This window comes from Juglans microcarpa x Juglans regia, chromosome 3S, assembly GCF_004785595.1.
Source record: "Juglans microcarpa x Juglans regia isolate MS1-56 chromosome 3S, Jm3101_v1.0, whole genome shotgun sequence".
Classification (NCBI taxonomy): Eukaryota; Viridiplantae; Streptophyta; class Magnoliopsida; order Fagales; family Juglandaceae; genus Juglans; species Juglans microcarpa x Juglans regia.
In genome coordinates, this window is record NC_054599.1 from 18,048,242 (window position 1) to 18,064,870 (window position 16,629).

Sequence of the window (16,629 nt, forward strand, 5' to 3'; positions counted from 1 at the left end):
CATTTTGCCCTTTTTTGGCACATACCAATTACAATAATTCGTCGTTTTCGTAAGTTGTCCATGATAAAGATTCTCCCCTATGAGGTTGTCCATACAAAGAAATAAAGTCACCTTTAAAGGGCAATAATGCTCCTCCAAATGTTCTTCCCAAAAAGAAGTTATTCTCCTAATTAGTCCTCTTTATAGGCGTCAACCTTAATTCTCGATGGTTGGTGGACCTCCAATCATCTATATAGTCTGGCAGTTCCACTAATACATGTGCTTGCTAGTGCTATATAACATCAAGTCTCCTCTCTAAAACATTTGGTGATTGGGAGTAATATGCCTTGACCAACAGCTCGCTCGCAGAAGGCATTAGCTAGAGGTCGCCGAAAAGAGATTTTACCTTTTTTAATTTGGCAGGTGTTGGACGGCCAAGAAGCAAGCATATATGTTCATAAATATAGCACAACCGCATTAATCCAAATCACATACTTCCTAAACAACCTCTCTTAACACTCACATGCTCCTACCCCTTACCGGTGTTTAATTCACAGTCATTGCCATATCATTATCAGAAAAACAAAAATACTGATTTCAGATTCCATATGAAAGCCATTGAACCATAATCAAGAAAAAAAAAAAAAAAAAAAATCTACATCTCAAATTTCCTTACCCAGATCTATTTAATGTTCCATAATCATGTCATTCTCCAGATGAAAACAAAAAATTGTGAGAACTGATTCATGGACCACCTACAAAACCCAATCTGAGCTCCACAGAGTATTGATTTCAGAGAATTCCTATTAATTTAGCTTTGAAACTGTAGCTGTCACGGTTGACGTTTGGATGGAGGCAAAAGAGCAAGAAGAATCTTTTTTCTTGGCCCCTGCAATTCAAACAACCTTTATAAGAAAAACAGCCAAAGAATGTCATGATTACTATGAATAAGGCAAAAATATCATGATTCAGACACAGAAACATGATGAGATTAATATATTCGGTGGGGGCCAGCTACTTGTTTGCACCAGATGAAAACAAAAGAATGGAAAGACAAAAAATAAAAATAAAAATGAAGAGCACACAAAAAAGCAACTTAAAATTCAATAGCAATGACATTTATATAATAAATTTCCACGACTATGTTCCTTTCTCTAACAATAAAAGCAATTATGCATTTTAGAGTATTCCATTCCATTTTTCTGCTGAATCTCCTTCCTGCCCTTCCTTCTTTTTTCCTCCGCCCGCGGGGGGGGGGGGAGTTGAAGGTGGTCGGCTCAAACACCTAGGGGTTGGCTTGAGTAATAAAGGACTTGGGTTTGGGGGGTATGCTCCCCCAAGGTCTAAGGTGACTGGGGGATTCTCCCATTGAATTACCCGAGATGCATTTGCGAGAATCTCCTTACCGACTATGCACCTCCAAGATTAGTTGAGATGGGACACTATTCCTAGACTCTCAGTGCCAATAAAAAAAAGGACTTGGGATCAATATATCTTGTACATTCCAGAATCTTTCTTCATGTTCCCAAAACTGTTTCAAGTTGGTCCATACACAAAGATGCAAGCAAATAACTCAAAAAGTATTTCCTAAGGAATTCTTTGGGCAACCCACAGTGAGGAGACATTATAAACTTTGTTTTAAATAGCAATTTAATTAGGAAAAAAATACAAACGGGTTTTTTTTTCTAGATTTTTTTGCAATCTCATTTAAATCAAAAGCTAGTTACTGATATAAAAAAATGTCACTTAAATCACAAGCAGAGTGTGGATTGATATCTGCACCCATACAGTATCAAACATATATCTCAAACTTAATGTTCTTAAAGCACTTATCACTAAAGATGCAGCTGAAAGAGAAACCCGATACCACATTTAATGTGAACTTTGAGAGGAAAATTAAAAAAATTAAATCAGTTTACAGATTCCAACTAAAACTGTCCACGAATGAACTGCGGCCCAAGGAAATAAGGTGTCATCTACATATAATCCAGGTGAGTTCCAGAACAATGTCTATCAAGGCAGATAACTTTTTTTTGATAAGTATATATAAGTTGTATCTATTATCTCTTTATCAAGGCAGATAACTGCATATCAGAATTTAAGATTTGCTAAAAGTTAAATATCAGGAAAGAAAAAAAAGCGAAGTATCTATCATAGAACTTCTGTCTATGGTTAAAATCAATCTAGAATACTTTGCTTTTTATTTTTTATTTTTCCAACTTATCAAAAGAGAATAGTAAAGTATTTTATGTTGATTTTTAGCCGCACACATAAAAATAATGATAAAAAACAGAGAAACAATGGTATAGAAAGAAAATTTACCATAGGAATCCCCAGTTCTTTGAGGTCATTTTCTCTCATCTGCTTCAATGCAGCCATATCCACCTATACATTATGAAATATTATCAGTATCAGCTGCATGAAAAGAAAAGCTATTAAACCTATCTATTGTTCAGTGCAGAATACTTTACAACCCAACAAACATTTAAAGCTTCAACTATTCAATCATGAATCAAAGATATTAACCATTTCATATCATACTGCGGCTTCATACTGCAGCACTGATAAATCAAAGAAATATTGCTCTCATTGATCATAGCTTAATAAAAAGCCTATAAAAGAGGATGCAGATATACATTTTAGAGGTCACTGTGGTCCACTAAACAAAGCTTGATTAACCATTACATCCATCCACATCATTATCAATGAGTTGAAAGCTATCCCACTCATTATCATTTCCAAGTGAATGATGCGTATTAAATGAGTGTCAAGGCATTTTGAAATCTCCGAGATTAACTTATTTACAGTTTATTTATAAAGAAATCAAATAAGATTGTAGAATAACACAGATCTGTAAAGTCAGGCTCAATATATTGGAATCAATTGTCAATGGTTAAAGTAGAGATCAAGTCTCAGTTCCTCATTACAGCAATCTACAAGTGAATATCTTTTCTATAACTAACAAAGAGCAAAAGATTGGTGTCGTTTGGATTCGAAGATGAGTTGAGATAGATTGTGAATAGTAGTGAGATAGGTTGTAAATAGTAGTGAGATTTGTGAGTTAAAGTTGATGAATAGTAATAAATAGTAGTGAGATGAGTTGAAATGAGTTGAGATGGGTTGCGAATACAAACCTAAACAAATCTAGGCTAATGATCATAAGTGATCATTTCAATTTCTACACAACCATAAAAAGATGGTACACCCATATACACCAAAGCCTCGTTTGTTTTCAAGAAACATCTCACTCATCTCACCTCATCATTACAACTTTCTCAAATCCTCACACAAAATAAATTAAACAATTCAACTTTTTCAAATCCCAAAACAAAAATAATATTAAAAAATATATTCTAACAATATTTTATTCAACTTTTTAATTTTAATCTCAACTCATCTCATCTCTGAAAACAAATAAGCCCCAAAAGTTTCCAGTTTGAGAAAGAAGAAAGAGCCAGATAATCCTAGAAGCTTAGACCAAAAAGACAGAGTGGCTGACATTTAATAGTGCATTAAGAAAGAAAATATTGAGTCCCTCAATGGTCCATGTGTTTTCTACGAAGCTTCACTCATTCCCTTCTATATAAACTAGTGGCAGACAACCTAAAGTTTTCAAATGATTCCCCTTAATGGGAAGTGGAATTTATCCATGCAACACAATATTGAAAAGCCTACCTCTTTGCCTCTTTTTATGAACGGATATATGCTTTCAGATTTAAATGGCGCAAGGATGACAAGATGTGCCAGAATTTATCCAAGAAAGGAGTGTATGAGGTTAAGTCTTTCCATAAGTTGTTATAGATGTGCCTAGATTTGTTATGGATGCACTTAGTCGTATGTTGGAAGCTACAGTTTGCGCTGGTTTTCTATCGGGCTTCTCTGTGGGAAGCATTAACAATGGTTTCATTAATGTGTCCCATCTTTTTGCAGAAGACACTTTATTATTTTGTTATATGGACCCGGGTCACATTCAGACGATGAAGGCTCTATTGATATGTTTTGAAGCTGTTTCCGGTCTTAAGGTGAACCTTGGGAAGTTCGAGATGGTGCAGTGGGTGATGTTAGGAATATTAGCAGGTTGGCAAGCATTCTAGGTTGTAAGGTTGCTTCATTGCCAATAAAATACTTGGGCCTTCCTCTTGGGGCCTCTTTGAAGGCTAAGGCTACATGGGATGGGGTTGTGGAGAAAATTGAGAGGAAGATTGGCCGGATGGAAAAGGTTGTACCTGTCTAGAGGTGGAAGATTTATGTGCCATCTCCCATCCCAATTCTAGGCGACCAAACACACCCCACCCTCATCTAATATGCTTCCATACACCCACTCCATAAGTCCCATGTACCTCGCTAGCCCCCCCCACCACCAAAAAAAAAAAAAAAAAAAAACCTCCATACTTGTGTTCAATCACCAACTTCCATAAAGGTTCCTCTTTCGTATTATATTGCCAGAACCATTTCCCAATAAAGCCCGATTGAAGACCCTCAAATTTCTAATTCCCAACCACCAGTAGAGAATGGGGAGCATATTTTGTCCCACTTGAGCAAAATGGAATTTAAATTCATCCCCAAGACCACTCCAAAAGAAGTCACGATAGAGTTCAATTCGGAGCGCCACACTCACTGGAATTGGGAACAAGGATAAAAAATAAGTTAGTAAATTAGATAGAGTGCCTTTGATTAGGGTAATCTTACGACCTTTCGACAAATACAATCAATAAGGAACTTCTTGAGAAATGTTTACAGAGGTATCATCAAGAAGGGAAGTCTTTTTGGAAGAAGACTATTATTGATACCCCTAGGGGTTGGCACAAGTGGTAAAGGCCAAGGGTGCAAAAAATATCTAGGGGCCATCGGACTAGGGGATTCTCCTCTTGAATTACCCAAGGTGCACTTATGAGAAACTCCTTGCCGAGGGCCTGTGCACCCCCGCAATTAGTCAGGACGTTGTTTTGGACACCCAATGTCAATAAAAAAAAATATTGAATTGAAGTATGGTAGTTTGCGAGGTGGTTGGTGTTCAAATGAAGTAAGAAGTGTGCATGGTGTTGGTTTGTGGAAGTATATTAGAAACGGATGGGAGGATTTTACTCGGTTTATTAAATTCTAGGTTGGTGATGGAGCAAGGATCAACTTTTGGCATGACTCATGGTGTGGTGATTCAGCTCTTAAGACCACATTTCCCTCTCTTTCTAGATTGGCTCTTAATTGGGAGGTTTTGGTGTTTGAGTTGCTGGATTGTTCTAGTGGGTTCCCTTTGTGGAGTGTTTATTTCAATAGAGCTATTCATGATTGGGAAATTGGAAGTATCTCTTATTTTTACAGCTTATTGTATTCCATGCAATTTGGTAATTATGAGGTCTATAAGATGATGTGGATGAAGACTTGGGAATTGGAAGTTTTCTGTACGGTCATTGTATAATGCTTTGTCAAGCCAAAATCATGTTTCATTCCCTTGGAAGCCTATTTGGAAAAGTAAGGTGCCACCTAAGGTTGCCTTATTTGGGTAGACAGAATCTCTTAGGAAAATTTTGATGTTGGATAATTTGAGAAAGCGGGGTCATCGTTATGGAATGGTGTTATATGAGTAAGAAGAGTGGTAAATCGGTGGACCATCTTGTACTTCATTGTGAGGTGGCAAGACTGTTATGGGCCGAAATCTTTTATAGGATGGGCATTCATTGGGAAATGTCAAAGACTCTGGTTGATTTATGTGCTTGTTGGCAAAGATGCAGGCCCAATTCACATCTTGAGGATGCATGGAGGATGATTCCTCTATGTCTCATGAGGTGCTTATGGATTGAAAGGAATGGTCAAAGTTTTGAAAAGAAAGAGCATTCTCTGGATGAGCTAAGAAGCTTCTTCTTCCATACTTTGGGCATCCTCTTGTGTACTTAATGTAGCTTGCTTCAATGACTTTATTGTATCTCTTTCTAGCTCTTTTTTATGTAATTAGGTGTATGTTGTTTGTATACCCCCTGTGTACTTGGGCTATGCCTATTAACTTAATAAATTGTTGTCATTTTATATTAAAAACAAAAAAAAAGTCTTTGCCTTTCCATATAAAGTTTATTTGGAGAAGCAAGACTATTGACAAAAGGAGGCAGGTAACCTTGACTAAGAGTAACCTTTCAAACCTACCCACCTACCTTTGTCTTTATCTCCCCTTCCCCTTTCAGTAAGTGTAAGAATAGTAGTAAGAGTATTTGAGAGTACTTGAGGTACTCTCGTTAGCCAAACGTATCCAACTAAGCTATATTGGGAAAGTGGCTTTGGCGTTATGCCACTGAAAGAGTAACGTTTGGAGAGCAGTGGTACTGTGGTATACTTGAAGTTTGCCGGTGAGTCGGGTGGCAAGAGTTCAAATGAGGTCAATGGGAGCTATGGGGCTGGGAAGAATTATCCTGACACATCAGATATAAGGTGGGTTGATAAAACTTCAGTTACTAAAAAAATACGGCAAGGTTTTTGTTTTCTCATGTAACGGCATTTTACCGTTTTAGCAGATGGAATGCCCAAATAATCAATATCTGAAGTTTTTATTATATTATTTAGTATTAAGGATTCAATTCTATGTGACTAGCAAAAGTAACCTCTCTTTGATTTCATATTGACTGCAGTAGGATGCATGGGAAATGTGATTCATTAAAGATAAAGAGGAAGAAAATAGTGAACAAATATAAAATAAATCATGACATGATTGATTCCTAACATGATGCTTTTTTGTTGGTTCTCATTGCATAGTATGAAGCTCTATATATTATGGAGACAATACATGACTTTCGATTTTTACATGAAAACATGCATCATTCAGGACATTAGAAAAATTATGATATTTTTCAAATTAAGCAAAGAGAAAACATAGCATACTTCCTCAGCCTTGAAAATAATCACATATTTTCCCAATCCCAGTGAGTGTAACAAGCCATCAACAGTTTTCTGCTCATCTCCCTGCATAAAAAACCACCAACAACAAAGTTCAGAACAGGGACAAAAGAAGAGTGTTTGAAATTGAACAAAAAAGTAAATATTCCAAAAAAATATCCAGATGGTACTAGTGGCAATTCATCAAAGAATAGGGAAGTTGATAAACTTGAGATGTAAACATCCCCATGATCCAGAAGTATCTAAGATAAGTAGCGGTACCATATATGAAGTCTTTTGTCCAATGCCAGTCGATGGAGGAAGTTGTCCAAGAGGTGGCGGCACAGGCTTGGAAAGTACGGGAGGTATTGCAGGTTTTGACATTAAATTCGCAGAACCAATAGGCCGTGAAGTATCAAAAACATCTTTCCTCACAAACGGAACTGATCTTACATCATCAGCTGTCCTGTTCAATGGCCTTCTATGCTGTTCTTCCAGGTTCCTAGGTGGGGAGAGACCCCTAGAGCTACCTATACCTAGAGCTCTATCAGGTGATCTTTTCCTCAAATGATCCAAAGTCCATGTCGAGTAAGAAGTTCTCGCTGAGTCCATCCGAGGCAAATCATCTGCTCTTCTTGTAGAAGGAATTCGCCCCAAGAAACCTGTGTCTTTTGGTTCTGCAAGGCGCTGCCTTGAATCAAGAGTAGTTACCGAGGGCCGACTGGCCTTAGACAACTTGTGGCGTAGGTCAGCGCCCTTCTGATCATTGTCACCCTGAGCTCTTCTAGATGCATTTTTTTGCATGAGTTTAAATCGGAGGTCATCTCTACCAATGCGTACATCTTATATTTGGATGGAACTGACATTAGCAATTGGAAAATAAATACAGAACAAAGGCATATATATGGAACTTGAACTTACTACCATTTAAACCATTAGCACTCAAACTCGGCATGCTAATATCTCCCCGTTGTCTGCAAATGGTAATTATAACCATCAGCTCTAATTCGAGAAATTTAACTTACGGCAAAAAAGATCATGCAGGCAAAGCCTATATAAGACATTTGAAAATCAGTCAATCACTCCACTTACTGAGTGTTGAGAACTTTTACTTATCCATACAACAGATATGTGCCCAAACAAATTTTGTACATATTGAAAGTTCCAAACAGTGTATTCATCCCCAAGAAAAGAGTTAATGAGCAGAAAAGAGAAGCCATATAATAAGGCCAACACAATGGACCAGATAAAAACGAAAGAAAGACGCACCGTTTGTTGTTAAGCACGCTTCCATTCAAAAAGGAACCATCTACATTACTTCCTAATCTATCTCTTACAGACCGCTTAGCACCAGCTGCAGGCAGAGAATCAGCATACGAATTTGATACTTGACCAGCCCTCTTTATTACCTGCATAAGATGGGTACAAGTCAATCCACTAACAGAACAACACTACGAGTGTAGTTATAACATCCGGAACCCGTGGAAACTTAACCTTCCAATTCGTTGCCCGTACAGTAATATAAGTGGAAGTAAAGTTAAAAAAAAAAAAAAAACAGTTGTTTTTGTTCCCCAATCGCCCAATATAAAAAGAAAACAAGAACGAGAAAACTAGTTAAGCTAAGCTCAGCAGTTACACCAAGCCCGGTCGAATACATTAATGCATACAGAATCAGATTATTTAAAAAAAAAAAAAATTCCTTCATTTTCTTGAAAACCAAACAAATAGTAAAACAAAAACAATAAAATGTAAAGCTTCAAACCAGCCGGTGAAGAAAACTCTGCCGCGGTTAATTGGATAAAACAAACAACAGAAAAAGGAACAAAACGCTAAACAAGCAACAAAAGAACTGTAAAGAGATAAGAATATAACCTGGCCACTACGCCCCAGAGTAATGGTGACTCTGTCCCTGGAAGTTTCGGCCATTATCTCAAAACCCAAACCCTAGATAATCAATTAGCTGACCAACTAGGTAACCTCGCTCTAACTACGTATAGTACACAAAGCATCACCGCCATTGACCGAACGACAAAAACCCTAATCCCATTCCGAAGACTCGCTCGGCGGAAGGAAAGATTTGCTTCCAAGGAAGAAGTAACGACCCTTTTTTCAGAAGAAAGAAAATATCTAGAGAAAGTCGAACTGATTTTGAAACAAAAGTAAGCGTATTGGTTGGCAAACGAGAATGCGCGTGAGAATGATGGATCGATATGGTTATAGCCTTATGGGTGGAAATGAGAAGAGGAAAGGGTCGAAAGACGCACGCAGTACGCACCGTCGATGCTGGGTGGGGACATCAGAACGCGGACATGGTCAAATATTTGTGTTATGATTTTGATTGGATTCGATGCGGGACGTTCGATCATTACTTGAAGCCTGATGAGAATACATTGCACATTCGGCCAGAAGAAATCCAACTGTACAGTAATAAGAGTTAGGCCCGTTTGGATGAAAAAAAATATCATCTCATCATTACAATTTTATCAAAATTTTACATAAAATATAATACTTTTTCAAGTCTCAAAATAATAATAATATTAAAAAATAATATTTTATTTAACTCATCTAAAATCATCTCATCTCAACTCTCAATCCAAACGGGACCTTAAAAGCCTTGTTTAATCCTTTAAGCCCCCGTTTGGATTCGGAAAGTATTTCATCTCATCTCATCTCATCATTACAATTTTTCTAAATTCTCATACAAAATATAAAAAATAATTCAACTTTTTCAAATCTCAATTCAAAATTTTTAAATATCAAAATAAATATAATAATATTAAAAAATAATATTATAACAATTTTTTTTTCAATTTTCATCTTTCATCTAAAAGCATCTCATCTCATCTCTAAATCCAAATCAACCTTTAAAAAAACTGCCAACAAATTTAAAAGTTACATAAAAATTTTATTTTTTTAATAATTAATTTTATTTTTTAAAACAAATACGTGAGATTTGTACATTTGAAAATTATATATATCTTAAGCTCAGAAGTGTTTCATCTCATCTCATCTCTTATCGTTATAATTTTTTTAAATTCTCTCACAAAATATATTAAACAATTTAACTTTTTCAAATCTCAAAATAAATATAATAATATTAAAAAATAATATTTTAACAATATTTTTTCAACTTTTAACTTTCATCTCAACTCATTATTTAAACTATACCTTACTCTAATAATAAATAAATAAAGTACACTTTAAATATTTGTTAGAATATTTAATATTATTTAAAAAATTTATATATATATATATATATATATCATAAATTCTATTTTATGTATCTATATCCCCCTTTAATAATTCAAGTAAAAAGTTTCGAGAATCTCATGATAGCTTTGAACTTGACTTAAATAGTTAAATGTTACCTAGTGTATCTCTTTTGATACATGTGTGGTAGAAAACAGTTTTCTTATTTTTAAATTATAATTATAAAAGGTCAAGAAGGAGGTTGGTAAGTTATTTTTATCTGAATATGATTATATTGACATTCTTAATTGTTGGGAGTTTAGATGACAAGGAACTGCCAATTATAGTACTATTGCATGCAAAATGGACATGAATCATAGTCTAATTTCAATCTCATTATATGTATATATAGGACACAAAATTGATCTCTTCAATATCGTACCAATGAAAATATGAATCTATGACCTTATCATTTATTCCACCAAATTATACAAATGTAACCCTTTCCGTACTAAATCAATACGATGATAAATTGGATTTTTTTATTAAGGAAAAAAAAAGTCTATGCTTTTATGCCTAATCGATGTTTCTGTTTGATTCAATTAAGTATGGTTTGAATAATGAGATAAGATAAGATAATTTTAGATTAAAATTAAAAATTGAATAAAATATTGTTAGAGTATTATTTTTTAATATTATTATTATTTTATGATTTGAAAAAGTTGAATTGTTTATTATATTTTGTGTGAAAATTTTAAAAAAATTATAATAAAGAGATGAAACACTTTTACTATCCAAATGAGACCTTATATTTAGAATTTCATGATATCTTATTATGAGAAAGTTGCAAGGACTAAATATAGATATTTACTTGATAATGAATAGAAGTTTTCTATTGTAAGTGAAAATAATTATGTATTATATTATATAGAAAATGGTTATAGATCAATATGCAGAGGCCATGATTCGAGTTGGTCTCCCCGAACCCCTCCCAACATTTTACTTCCAACGTTAATTGCTACTTGTGTTTTTTTTTTTTTTTTTTCTCAGCAATTAATGTTGCTATTTGTTGACAGAGATTATCTTATCGGTCCGTCCTCTTCGTCGGCGGATGAAATTATGCATACGAAAAGTATTATTCATAATCATTTTTAATTATCACTTTTTATTATATAATATATCTTAACGTGTTATTAAATAATGGAAGATTATTTTTTATTATCTATTTATTTACCAACCATATGATGTTAAATTTAAGAGACGATAAAAAAAATATTGTGAATAACACAGATATAGGGAGCAAACGAACATAAAAGGCTGGTGAGCAAATATACATCTTAGTGTCCAATTTGGGTTTCGGCCTATGGCCCAAAACATGAAGGAAAAATAGAATAGTTCCTCTTTGGAACGGAAATTTTTATGTTGTGGGTTTAGCGGCAGCCAATAATGTTTTGACACATCAGACTCCCTCATAGGAAACTCCTGCACTGCATCATAGCATATCAGAAGCGAAACTCCCTTCTCACTCGTGTATGTGTTTTGCTCCTGTGAATAGAGACCCTTTGACACCTTCGCACTTTGCACCCACCCCACCATCGCACGCCGTACGACCATCACACCGGCGGAGGAGCTCCAGACCAGACCAACGCACCCCTTCAGTCACATCTCTAGATCAAAATAGCCCTCTAAACCATCGCATCTCTAGATCAAAATAGCCAACCGTCAGTCACACGAACCATCAGAAACAGTGCACTGCTTCCCTCCAGACCGTCGCATACTGCTATATTCCTTGTTCATCGACGTCTTCACATCTGCAAAATTTGTGAGTTATACTTTGCTGTGATTTGTGAGTTATAATTTGCTGTGATTTGTGAGTTATATGCAACACCAAAATTTCAAGCCTAGGGATAAGTCTGAGAATCTCGTTTTCCCATGATCTGAACAAACCTAATGTTTTGTACAACGAAGATCGTCATCATCACCAACGATCGGACTTGAGCCTCTTGGATTCTCGCTCCGACTTTGTCTTCTGCATTGGCAATAGCTTTGTGCAAGAACTGTCTTCGGCTGATGAGCTTTTCTCCAATGGAAAGATTTGCACTAAAGAAATCAAGCTAAACTTGATTTGCCCATATGAAATACGCCAATCTGAGCCTGTTTCTTCTCGTTCTCGGCCTTCTTGTACTGGAACACACAAAAGAAACAGCTCAAAGAGTACTTGTCCCACAGTTTTGACGTAGAAGAAAAGCCTCCATCAAAATCTTTCTGGCAGTTCAAGCAAAGCAACAGTCTCAACTGCGATAGTTCTCGAAGCCGAAGCTTAATCCGCCCATTACAGTTCTTATCGAGAAGCAATTCAACCGGTTCAGCTCTGAATGCCAAACTAGCAACACTTTCAAAGGAAACCCAAAAGCCGCATTTGCATAAACAACCGTCGGTATCAAGCAGAAATTCATCATCGGCAACATGTTCGAGCATGTATTATTTCTATAGTTTGTCACAGAAACCTTTGCCCAACAAGAACAATGGATCTTACGGCAATGGGGTTTAAATCAATCCTGTCTTGAACCTTCCACCACCATACATTTCTAAAGTAACAATAAGTTTTTTCGGGTTTGGATCTCTCTTCTGTAATGATAAGGTTAAAACAGTCATCAAAATCGGATGGAGGAGGGAGGGAGGGGGGTTTCGGTGGATGGTATACGAAGCTTGGAGAGAGAGAGAGAGAGGACGAAAGTGAGGGACATAATTTTTTTTTCTTCCTCTGCAATGCGGTCGACCATTGAGAGGATGTGGGGTCTACATGGCTGGCCACCATTGGATGCTGTTGTTTGGAGTAAATCGGATGCATCTGTGGGAAGATATTCTCAAAATAGAATGGATCGATAAAAATGACTTTTCAATTTGTATGCAGGACTAAAATAATTTTAGTTTAAATCAAGCCACTACCAAAATAACTTAACTACTAGGAAAACTCTTTTTCCCATAATCTGATATCTACGAGAGAAGTGCTACAGGCATAAAAATAAATAAATAAATAAATAAATACAAATACATATATTATCCTCGGTATTGTACACGTAGGTCAAGTCCCTTTTTGTTGTAAAGACTTGGTCTTTTACCGACAAGATTAGTTATCGCTGCAATTACCTTTTATTTTTAACCAGTCTTTCGTTGCAAAGAGCAATTTATGTCATTGGTCTTGTCCTGAGCGAAGAATAGAGCGTTGCAAATGGTTGGCCTTTTACTAATGAAACCTATTCGTCGGAAATAAATTGTCCCAACGATTAATTCCAACGAATTGGAGAACTTCTTACGAATTTATGAACTACAACATAGAATTATAAACTAGTTGCAACTACGAATAGACTAATTTATTTTTGCATTCAAATAGGCTCTGCAATTGTTGCTTGTAATTTTCTTACATACAAATGCTAATATTGATCTTGCCAATTAGTCCCAAGTGCACTATTAGCACTAATTTTCTAGGATAAAACTATATGTCAATTTAAAGGATTTCCAATAGGCACTAGATCATGTACATGTACATGTACTGCAGTATATTTTGTATATACATTTAACACTAGATATAGTACATATTATTTTTACATGTATTGCAGAAAGACCGTTGCAAGAAAACAATTAATCTTGCACACATTACAATATTACTCCAAAACTCAAAGACTTGAACATGCACATCCATTACACAAGGACATCAATTTATTTGCAACCGGCCGTCATCAACATATATACGTACATTGTAATGCTTAACAGATCTGAAACTGTAGGAGCATATATATTTTTCTATATATACAGTTGCATATATGTATGCAGTAAGTATTGCTGTTTATATGGAATATTCACGTATCCATGTATCTAAATTAATTTAGGAATTGCATACGTACTTATAATATTATCATTGGTGTCACAATTCAAATAAGTAAAAATCTCGTCCTATAATCGGTCCCGAGATCAACTTATACATTGTTTTCCAACCAATATCTTATAATATAGAGATGAAATTAATATAATTAAGCCTTGAATTGACATGTTTATTTCAAGAACTCATGAAAATAATATATATTATGATCTGGTGGATCTGGACTCAAGGAAAGGATCAGAGTAATTGATGGATCTTGACGCCGGACAGAATTATAGTCTGACAACTCAGCATCATCTGACTCAGATTCTCTTGCATAGATCGACGGCCATTTGGTGGCAGCTAGAGAACTAGGTCATGATCATTAACATCTAAATTAATAGATATAGGCTCATATAATTGATGGATATTAACCACCATTTAACGACTGCCCATCTTGATGATCATTAGGAATGGCATTTATTACTATGCATAGATATAGCAATTATGCAGATCTGCCTTTAACTGTTTTATGAAACTTGCATCAATATAACTTATACAGCCAAGAAAATTGAACAAGTACTGTAAATGTACAATAATATTCAGCACGAGAGAGAGAGATCAGAGAGATCATCATTATTATTTTACTGCAACTGCACATACCCACATACCGGGGTGTATATCCGTTGAATTCAGCTCGAGTAGTACTCCTTCAATCAGTTTAATTTAGCACAGCCCCAACATTAACATGATCTACCTGAAACTCTCATGCATGCATATATATATATATATATATATATATTATATATTCATGATGGAAAAGCAAAAGAAACACCATATGGATAATAGATAGCTAGCTCTTTAACTTGTCTGGATTTGCAATTTATCTAGAAAATAATCGGACCATTAGGCTTCAATTCCCGGAGAGAAGAGATCGAAGAGAAGAAACTGACATCGCTCAAAGGTTACTTAAGAAGCTGAAGACCCTTCACTCAAAACAGACTAGAATAGAGAGATCAGAGGTAGGGTTTCCTCTTCTTGATCTCCTAACCTTGTCTTTTCTTCTCTCTCTTTCTTCTTATTTCAATCTTTGAGAAGGGTGGTAGTTTGGGTGCGGTTGGTGCCGGTGGGTCGTAAGAGATGGAGGAGTGGTGATATTGATGAAACTGAGGGACAAATGATGACTGTAAGCCGAAGAGGCGTTCGGACACCATGATCATGATTACTAGCTTCAGGTTGTTGTATTTCGCTTTCAAGGAAGAAATAATGGAATTCCGTAAGTGTTGTGGTGTTAACTTTAATTCTGATCGGAGACGGTTTGAGGACCATTACAATCTTTCCCAAGAGATAATCATCATCATGAAGCCAGCATGATGGGGAGAGAGAGAGAGAGAGAGAGAGAGAGAGAGAGAGAGAGAGGCATCAGAGATGTAGATCTGTATTAATCCAGCCTTTTCGCCCGCATATAAGCAATGTTTTAGAGTGGTGTGAATTAGGGATAAGAAAGAAATAAATAAATAAGAAAAGAGCGCGCTAGCATGATGTTAGGAGGTAAATAAATGTCACAATCAGTATATTGGCCTGCAGCATGCAAGCCTTGTTCATTTATTGTACATTTTCACCCTGGCTACCCAGTGTCGACAACTGACAAGGTTTTGCATTACCTCTTATTCAAAGATTCATGATTAGTACTTTTCTCGTGATGTTGGCATTGGATTCGAGCACTATGCATGCAGTTCGAAATCATGCATGTCTATTCAAATTTCAAGGTATATACAAATATATATATATATATATATATATAGCAGTATAGTTTGATTATACTCACTTACTTGATCATGTTTGACCCTAATTAAAAAAAGTTAAAGATTAATTTCATCGGACTTTGTCTTTTCCGTTCTTTTTTTTAGGTTACGCCGTTACACCTGATGATCTTGTGTATATTTAAAAGCCGAACAGGGCTTTGTCAAGTAATTAGAAGGCACATGATTCAAGTACTAATTAAGAGATAAGAGATCAGCATTCAGCTACTTTAAGACGTTTCAGCTGAGTGGATATCGAGGCATTGGTCATATATAGGTCCCTTTGGTGCAATGTTTTAGTGGAAAACAAAAGTAATGGGCATCATGAAAAGGTGGCTGGGGATGTACTAAAAGTGAGCTTGACTAACAATATTTACAAATTATATATCGTAATTAATTACTTTCTTTTATTTTTCATTGGCCTATAGAAAAATCTTTGTAGTTGTTTTTATCAATCGAATATCGGACCGAGAATTCTCATTAATATTATTACTTCTAAACTGTGGATATATGTCTGAAGTTCTGTTTGGTGCTGATGAAAGTTAACTAGGAAAACTTCAATAAATTAATTAATGGAAAATGCACAGACAGAGATCGAGGAACTCGACTATAACTTCTTCCTCTTCATGGTGATCAAATAAGAAAAGAAAGGCAAATAAAAGCCAAAATCTGAGAGGAAAAACAAAGAAGAAAAAAAAAGAGAGATTTGGCATGACTTCTGGCACAAGAGGGATAACTACTTCTTGTTCTTGCTTCCCAACTTCATCTCTTCTTCATTTTCTTATGGTAACAAAGTGCAAATGGGAATTGAGAACTTGTATTAAACTTCCATTTATAATTATTTCGCCGCTAGATCCGTGGATGTACGTATAATTTGATCTTTCCACCTAATCAAGTTATAAAACCTTGATGTCTCCTTTGTTTCCTATAATAATTTATTTT

General features: G+C 35.5%; 1 protein-coding gene across 4 annotated transcripts; it reads right to left on the reverse strand.

Moving 5' to 3' along the window:
- Nucleotides 1–637: 637 nt before the first annotated feature.
- LOC121258091 (ankyrin repeat and SAM domain-containing protein 6-like) lies at nt 638–9,109 on the reverse strand. Of its 4 annotated transcripts, none has more exons than XM_041159450.1 (7): nt 8,710–9,106; nt 8,107–8,246; nt 7,762–7,811; nt 7,120–7,679; nt 6,844–6,924; nt 2,302–2,364; nt 638–868 (listed from the first exon to the last, which is right to left on the reverse strand). In XM_041159450.1, the coding sequence occupies exons 1-7, from the start codon at nt 8,761–8,763 to the stop codon at nt 812–814; spliced, it is 1,005 nt and encodes a 334-aa protein (XP_041015384.1). In that variant the 5' UTR covers nt 8,764–9,106; the 3' UTR covers nt 638–811. The 4 variants fall into 4 exon arrangements, with proteins under 4 accessions (XP_041015384.1, XP_041015383.1, XP_041015382.1 ...); XM_041159449.1 differs by having other exon boundaries at nt 7,759–7,811; XM_041159448.1 differs by lacking the exon at nt 638–868 and adding an exon at nt 1,431–2,000 and having other exon boundaries at nt 2,251–2,364; nt 8,710–9,109.
- Between the last annotated feature and the right edge of the window lie 7,520 nt (nt 9,110–16,629).

What these genes read in the sequence shown, in the direction of transcription:
- LOC121258091 (XM_041159447.1), bottom strand. Translation starts at nt 8,763, where the DNA reads ATGGCCGAAACTTCCAGGGACAGAGTCACCATTACTCTGGGGCGTAGT. An exon ending in AGCGTGCTTAACAACAAACG is followed by an intron (nt 7,812 to 8,106) that starts GTGCGTCTTTCT and finishes TACCATTTGCAG; the next exon opens with ACAACGGGGAGATATTAGCA. An exon ending in GTTTTTTATCATTATTTTTA is followed by an intron (nt 2,001 to 2,250) that starts TGTGTGCGGCTA and finishes AAAAAAGTTATC; the next exon opens with TGCCTTGATAGACATTGTTC.